Source organism: Seriola dumerili, unplaced genomic scaffold (assembly GCF_002260705.1).
Source record: "Seriola dumerili isolate Sdu_G_001 unplaced genomic scaffold, Sdu_1.0 BDQW01000149.1, whole genome shotgun sequence".
Lineage (NCBI taxonomy): Eukaryota > Metazoa > Chordata > Actinopteri > Carangiformes > Carangidae > Seriola > Seriola dumerili.
The window spans coordinates 21,360,367-21,368,812 of record NW_019174404.1 but is presented as its reverse complement, the minus strand read 5'-3'; the positions used below and the strand labels follow the sequence as shown (position 1 = coordinate 21,368,812).

General features: G+C 44.1%; 1 protein-coding gene across 1 annotated transcript; it reads right to left on the bottom strand.

Annotated features, from left to right (window-relative positions):
• Positions 1-692: 692 nt before the first annotated feature.
• osr1 (odd-skipped related transciption factor 1) lies at positions 693-7,653 on the bottom strand. Its single transcript, XM_022751101.1, has 3 exons — positions 7,484-7,653; positions 2,234-2,926; positions 693-825 (listed from the first exon to the last, which is right to left on the bottom strand). Exons 2-3 carry the CDS (start codon positions 2,899-2,901, stop codon positions 693-695), a joined length of 801 nt encoding a protein of 266 aa, XP_022606822.1. The 5' UTR covers positions 2,902-2,926; positions 7,484-7,653.
• Between the last annotated feature and the right edge of the window lie 793 nt (positions 7,654-8,446).

The window sequence follows — 8,446 nt, the reverse complement described above, 5'->3', positions numbered from 1 at the left end:
ATGCATTTATATCATACTTCATGTCATTAACCTTGTATTTCTGGTGGGGACGTGATCCGACCTCTTTCTGACCCAGCTACAGGTGTACTCTGCAGGTTTCAGCAGCAGCTCCATGTCAGACTGAATATCAGTGTTTCTCTCAGAGATTTGCACTAGTCTTCACTAGAAACCAAACCGACAGGAAACTGCTGCAAGTTCACAGACAATGACCCCCCCCCCCCCCATACAGCAACACTTCACAGCCAGAAAGTTACAGTAAAATATTTTATTTAGAAATGATTATTCATTTTGAAATTAACTTTAAGAAATCCAGTGATATATGTAAATAATCAATAATCAGGTTAAAGTGCAAAAATACATTTTTGATATAATGCATCTGTATGAAAATATCATTGGAATGTGAAAGGATGAAAATGTTAACATGGCTTTGATCTTTTATAAAGTCCCTTTAATAAAGTCTTTGGATTTGAAGCTTCTGAGCAGCCACAAGGTTTTTAAGGTCCGTTCACAGTCCACACGTCCACCAGGTTCTCTGATGACTGAATCTCATCTCTCTTCTTTAAGTAAAACGTTTGATCCTTGAGTTCACGTAGAAACAGCTGAAATGAAAAGTCTTTGGTTGGTGTGTTTGGTCCTGGTTTTCCAGTGTCCCCATCCTGTCCCTGCTGGGGGGGGGGGGGGGGGTTGTTGAATCACTTGATCTTGGCTGGCTTCAGTTCCTTGACCTGCATGTGTAATGTTTTGTGGACCGCCAGAGTCCTGGACTGACAGAAGCCCTTCCCACACTCCTGACATTTGAAGGGCTTTTCTTTAGAGTGGATGTACCTGCAGGAGGAACACAACACGACAGCTGGCGTTAGTTCATATTCAGAGGAACCACGTCACATTTCAACATCATCAACGAACCTCAACAAACCCTTCATGACCCTTCATGAGCCCTCCTCCACATTATTTCAGGAACAGCTCGTATGAGTCTTTGTGATGATGCTGATGTGTGGTTGCTTTAGAACAAACTAGAGCTCTGTAGAAGCCTGATCTCCACTCTGTCTGTGCGAGACTCGGTCCAGACCTCATCTAGACCATGTCCCAGTGTCACTGACTCCTCTGAGCAGACACCAGGCTTCAGTCTGTGTCTGTGTTCAGGCTCAATGTGGTGACAAGACTTCAGGAAGCTGTCGCAGTCAAATAGTTTGATACTCTAGTTACTGATGTTGGAAAAGGAAAGACGCAGAGGCACAAATCAGCTGAGAGAGACAGGAGCTGAGGTGAGAGTGGAAAATGTCTGAATCTGTTTGATAAACAGGAAAAGTGAGAGAGAGACTGGGAGGAGATAAAAGAAGAACTGGAGAGTTTTGAGTCACACACACACACACACACACACACACACACACACAGAGTTATGTCCAGCTAACATCTGTAACATCTGTACAGTCTGATGTTAGTCACTGTAAAGATCTGTGACCTCAAATGTCACATAATAAACGTCCTTGGCATTTTTGTATTATATCATTTATATGTTAGTGTATATATAATATTTCCAACAGTATAAAAGCAGACATTATGTTCATTATAAACTATCAGTGAATGACAGACTACAGACTCCCTCACACTTTAAAAACTGGTCCATGTAAAATACAAAAATATAAATAATAATAAACATGCTCCTCTCTGTCACAGTCCGACAACGACATCACTGACACGTCTGTCTGTGTCTGCATGATTAAATTCATTTCTATTTACTTTGGTGGAATCATTGTAATCTCAGCATTTACCAACTAAACCTTCCTCCACTGACCCTCACAGCCGGTGAAGACCAGTGGAGGAGTTTCAGTGTGTCTCACTGTCTGTCTCATCTGACAACAGCTGTGCTTCACTTTTAATCAAACTGTCAACACAGGGTACTTCAGGTGTATTTTCTTCAGTTTTCTACACGTCACTACACCGACTGCAGAATGCAGGTGACCTACAGTCAGAACTGAACCTGAACACATCCTGAGCCCCCGCAGAGGGAGGAGCTCCTCACACTAAACACACCAGCCCTCCCGTGCAGACATGGCCACAGTGAAAAGTCTGACCACATCATCAGTAAGGTCGACATGATTAATATCGTGTGTTGAGGCTCAGTGAGGAAGCTCTCAGCGGGAGAGAGAGAGCAGTAACTGACAGACAGACATCAGTCACATCTAACCCATCACAGTCTGTCAGCGAGGGTTTGGTAAAGCCTGGTCCTCACCTGTGGTCCCGGAGGTGGTCCTGTCTTCTGAAGGCCTTGTGGCAGATGTCGCAGGTGTACGGCCTCTCGTCCGTGTGCGTCCTCTCGTGGATCAGAAGGTTGTAGGACTTGGTAAAATGGCGGCCACAGAACTTGCAGACAAACTCTTTCTTGGTCTTGGAGGGAAGCCGGCCTCGGCTGGACTTCCGCTCCGGCGAGGAGAGTTTGGTCACATCCAGGAGGCATCCCAGGCCGGCTGAGGCGGAGTGGTGAGACGAGGCCTGCGCTGCGGCAGCGCCTGACATGCTCAGGTCCTCTGCCTTCAGGTAATCGTCCTGGGTGGCCGCTGCTGCCAGGTTGGCAAAGTCAAAGCGGGGCTTGTTCTTGGAGTTCTGCAGCAGCTCTGAGGAGCCCTGCTTGGGCTGCAGCAGGTGAGGGAATATGGGGATGGAGGCCATGGAGGAGAACTGGGCCGGCAGCTTGGAGATGGTGCAGCGGGGCAGAGCCAGCGGCGGGTAGCCCAGGGTCCACTGGTGGAGGTGGATGGCGTGCAGGGCGCTGAAGCTGTAGACGCTGTGAAAGTGATCAGCTGGCAGCTGGAGGCCGGTGGAGCTCTGCAGGAGGGAGTAGTTGGCCAGCTGGAGGGAGGGGTGCAGGGGGACCGGTGCTGGCAGAGTCTTGCTGCCCATGGCTGCTACACAAAGGCCAGCAGGTCTGGAGGAGACAGACACACCAGCTGATTATGATGTTGTACAATCATCACATTTTATGTTTCTAACAGGTGAAGTGCTTGAAGTATGATCTGAGAGGTTTCATCACACACTAAGACACTAAAAGAAACTGCACCACATTCTCTCTGAAACACATCATGACTTCATTATTCATCATTGATTCATAACTGATCCTCCCAGCAGAACCTGCTGCAGACAGGAGGGGGGTTCTGCAGACAGGAGGGGGGTTCTGCAGACAGGAGGGGGGTTCTGGTTCTATAAGAGGGCAGGCTTTGTACCTGCTGGAGGTCTCAGGTTCTCAGGTGGTTCATGGTGGATTCAGGTAGTTAAATGTTCGACTCCTGACTGATTGATTTATAAAGGTAAAGTACTGAAACCCATAAACACGTTTGATATGTAGATACCACCCCTCCCCACCCCCACCTACACACGACCTCCTCACACCTCACACAACAACACACACACTTTCGCCAATACACATCGAGTGTGACGCTGCTGTTGAAGCTGAAGTGTGATGTTGATTCACATGATACGAAGCTGTAAGACTTACAGGAGCTTCCTGCACACGTTTTTAATTTCACTTTGTTAAATATTTGCAGGCGGTGACGTCAGGGAGCTCGGATCATGGTCATGGCTCTACAGACTCATTTGTTTAATGTGATGTGAGCTGTAATTTCTCGATAGTCAAAAATAGGTGAAAATCACCTTTTAAAAAGTAAAAGTAGTGGTGCAGTTTTGTCTTTTTTAGTCTAATTAAAAGAAGAACCTCTAACGCGGTTCTTTTAAAGTTGGTTCCAGTCTTTTAGAACAGGGTTCTAGTCACAGTGGAGATGGAGAACCTTCACTGATGACGGTCCTCACCAGTCTACTAAGACAAATGTGTGTGTGTGTGTGTGTGTGTGTGTGTGGTGAGTGAGTCAGCAGAAACATAACCGTTGGCAGCATGAAACACACACAAACACACACACACACACACACACACACACACACACACATGCACAGTGGCGTTGTGTTTCCTGTACATGCCCGGGGCTGTTGAGGCAGAGACAGAAATACCTGTGAGCTGTTAAATCAGGTTTGATTAGACAGAACAACAATAGACAATAAAGTATCTTTGTCTGAGGAAGATGATGATGGACAGGAGCCACAGGCCCCGCCCCTCATCATCTCACACTGCCCTGGCCCACAACTGCCACACACACACACACACACTGACACACACACACTGCACTGATCACTCTGCTGAAGTATTTGTGTTTTAAACTGAGTTTCTCGTCCAGATGCTGGAGGACAGTTATTACATTTACCTGACATGATAGTTTAATGTAGTAAATATATAATTCACCAGAATATGACCCGCTGACCACACAGCACTTTATAGAGTTAAAATCATTTTAACTGCTGCTTATTAATCCATCAGTAAAATAATCCAGTGTATTACTTGAGTTATAAAAAAGAAGAAGAAGAAAATATGATAAACAGTGTAAGACTAGAGGTTCACATGAATGTATCAGTAATTTAATTTAAAGAGTCCATCCGTCAACATTAGTACTTTTACCTGGTGAAGCATATTTTCTGGTTTAAATTTATGCTCTTTAATTCAGAGCTTTTCCTGTTAATTAAGTCTTTCTTTTTTAATTCAGTATCTATTCTAATTAAGTGTTTTTTTTTTAACAGTCTATGTTTTAAAAAGTCTTTTTCTTCCTCGTGTCGTTGTTTCTAGTTTCCAGGTCGTCGTTACTTCTTCCTCCAGTATTTACGGCGCAGTTTAGTGAAACGCATCTGTAACCATCACCTGGAAAAATCCAGATGTTTCCTTCTGTTCTTTGACTGGTCACAGTTATCTGTCATTCATGATCATGGCTTGTTACGGAGCCTGTGTCAGGCTGCAGAGTTTCTCTGGACATGGAAACACTTCTTCAGACTCTGTAACCCATCAGTACAGAGTCACGTGGTTCATGTGGTTCAGACCCTCGTCCCTGCTTGTGTTCAGGCCCCAGAGTTTTCACATTTCTGAAGCATGTGTCGAAAGTGATGAAATGATGCAGCCAACGATTTCTTAATTTGGACTATTCAGGAAAAAAAGAATCCGTTCTCGTGTCGATACAGACTGAGAAATAAAACAGAAGTGGACTTGAGGAGTCAGCACTGAGGGAAAACCTGGTTCTCCCAGACTCATCGGGATCAGGGTCTAAGAAAACCTGAGTGGTTTGAAGAAGAATTAATGTGACTGTAACTTCATCTGAAACTGTAAGACACCAAATGAGTGAGTCATGTCGTCAGCGGCTGCGCAGCAGAGGACGGAGCTGCTGAATAACCTGGTGTCAGACTCAGATACACACACACACACACACACACACACATTTTTATTCCTGCCGCAGACGTTGGAATAAACAGTAAATAAGAGAAGTGCAACGTGTGGTGTGCAGCCGCAGAGCGGCTCAGTAAACTCTGCAGAGTCTCTGGAATGAGCAGCTCTAACAGCTCCAGCAGCCCCCTGTGGTCTGCCTCCTCTGATCATGACGCAGAAGTAATTGACTTTTACTTAGGAGGTCATTAGAGGAGATAAGTGGTGAGCTGCTGAGCCTCTCCTCACCTTTAACCCTTTGATGTCTGCATACCAGGGGCCCCAGACCCTCACAGACATGTGGCCCTCAGCTCAGGCACAGAGACTCTCACCTCCATGTAAACGTGATCAGTCTGAGTGTAGTACACACACACACACACACACACACACACAGAGCCTCATATTATTAATTGAGTTGAACTGTTCTTCCCGGGTCCGAACTACGGAGACACATGGAGGACACACGTCATGTCCTACATTTTTTTTAAAATTGTGATTAAATTTTAACCTTTAGTGACCTCACCTACACTGACAGTGTTCAGTAAACTGTGTCTCAATATATTTAAATTTTATCCAAAGGCTTCAGTGAAAAATACTAAAAGTTTTTTTTTTTAACTCTGTGATCTAATAAAATATCCGATCATGTAGTAAAACTGGTTATAACTGATTCATAAAGTCAGAGCTGAAACCAGCCGTTCACAGGCTCCTGACTTCATGTTCTGGCCTCGTCTGATCAACAGAGTGAGTTTCTGAAAGTTTGATCTGAAGTTTTTACACCAGAAAAATACAAACGTTTTCATTCTTTCAAAAAAAAAGAATTAGAGAAAAGTCAGAACTATAATGAGCAGCCGTGGTTTTGTGAGAAACCATGTTGGAGAACCAAAAATAATAATAATCTACAGACTAGTAACTATAAATATGCTGTCTCCTTTTTAAAGATACAGATTATTCATACTATTTCTTTCTCTGCCTGTTTGAACCCTGGTTATAAATTCTGTTTGACAGCAGTTTGGAACATTAATTATCTGCAGTTGTTTTGAGAGCAGTGAAGGGGAAGCAGTTATTTATGTAATTTATTCACCTACAAACATGACAGATTTTTATTTAGTATAAGCACTTGAAGTCTCTTTGGGTAAAAGCGTCTGTCAAATAAATGTAAATGTAAATGTAAATGTTATATAAAGCAGTTAATATTAGCACTAAACAAAACGCCTTTAACACATAAAACTATGTAAGAGTTATCATGCTTAAGGGGAATATTTAACTAATATTAAACTCATAATACTTCTGTCATTTACCAAAGCACAGTGAGTGCAGGACGTCTACCTGCCGCTCGGTGGAGTTTCATTTGAGTGACAGATCTGGATCTTCTTTACACTGAAACCTACTGACTAACATTTAACTGACTTTCTTCTTTCACACTTCCCCATGTCCATACACGGCCGCCCTGGCTCCCTCCACCCTGTGGAGCGCCCCGTGCTCCGTGTGGGACACCTCCACCAGGACCTGATCTCCAAGGAGCTGAGGTGATGAGGAAAAGGCCTGACACCTCTTGTGTGATGCATATGGACTTTGTTTTGATCCAGGACTTCATTAATGAGTGAAACGTGGAGGAAGACTGTCAGAGGATGAAGGTGTCAGAGCTCCAGAGCAAAGAGGATCTCCTCCTTCTAGTTCTACTCAGGCTGCAGTTCACTGAGCAGCATTTAAACCTTTGTTTAATGCTCACTGACCTGAGACCCCAGACCTGATCACAGCGGGTTAACATCAGAATTTAAAGGATGTTTGTGAGCTGAAAACTCTCAGAACTGTGTTTGGAGTTTGTTTGTGTAGAGAAGGAAAGAGGTTTTTGAGAAGGTTCAGTGTTTAAGAACAAACATCACTGTTGTCTCTTTATTTACCATTTATTTTTTAATCACTAAATAAAATTCCGCACGTGTAGAAAATGGTTGATAATACTGAAGATAATTTAAATGCATCATTTTAAAGAAGTGAACGTTAAACACCTGTTGCACGATCCTCTGCATCTAAAACCCCAAAGTCCTTTAAATAACGATTTTTAATCTACATCATTAGTTGCTGAATCAAATGCTGATTTGTGTAATTTTAGATTTAAAAGTTAATGAAATCTAAAGAACCACCTACAAAACTCCTGTTTCCCTCCATGGTTAATAAAGCAGACTGAGGACTCACCAGTCTGTTCAAAAAGTCCTGAGCTCGGGAGTCCTGCCGGAGGTTCAGGCTGAAGCCCGCGGAGCAGCCTCGTTCAGCGGGTGGATGAGTTCATGAGAGGCCGGAGCGGCATCCTCCGCTGCAGCGTCTCTCCTCCTCCGGTAACCCTGGTGTGATCTGATGTGAGCGGGTCGGCGGTGTGTGGAGCAGCTGTGTTGTCGGGACGCCTCTCCGCTCCAGTGGTTCGCGCTCTCAGCTGCCGCCGCCTCTTTATTGCAGCGCAGAGTCCGGCTCCTGCTGGCGCGTCACTCAGCCAACCCATACACACGGCAGCATCACACACCAGCATCGCTGCTATATGATCCTGTGGAGTCTCATGTGCTAATGCTTCATTCTGCTTCTTGGCGTGCGCGCGCACTGGACAGGAGCGGGCACGTGGAACGAATCAGAGCTGATTATTTATTTTTAAAACTTAGAAATCTGAGCCAAGTTCCTGACTGTGTCCCCTCAGAGTCTCTGACAGGCTGGTAACTGACTGCAGGTCTCCATGAGGAGCATGAGGGTCTGACAGAGACCTCCGCCTGAGACAGAGACCGTGTCGGACCTGCAGCCTCTTCATGGTGAACTCTTTGTGATGACAGTTAGAAACTGATGATGATGTTCATGTTGAAATAAAATGAATACAGATTTGTTTATTATAATCATAGGTTTTCCATATAGTAATTATATTGTATTATAAATTAGTGCAGTGGGACTGATGGACTGGAGGACTGTCAAGTCTATACAGATGGTTTCTCTTTATTCATAATCACAATCAGAAGAGAATCATCTCCAAGGTTTTATTTTATTTATTATTTTACCTCATCTGGTTCTTATAAGGATCAATACTGATATTGAATATTGATTGCATACATCAAAGGCCCATTAACTTTTCATTTTAAGATCCAGCAGAGTCAGCTGCACAACGTACAATGACCATTAACA

Coding starts and splice junctions, on each gene's coding strand:
- osr1 (XM_022751101.1), bottom strand. CDS start 2,901: ATGGGCAGCAAGACTCTGCCAGCACCGGTCCCCCTGCACCCCTCCCTC. Junction 826..2,233: donor GACCACCTCCGGGACCACAG/GTGAGGACCAGG, acceptor TTCCTCCTGCAG/GTACATCCACTCTAAAGAAA.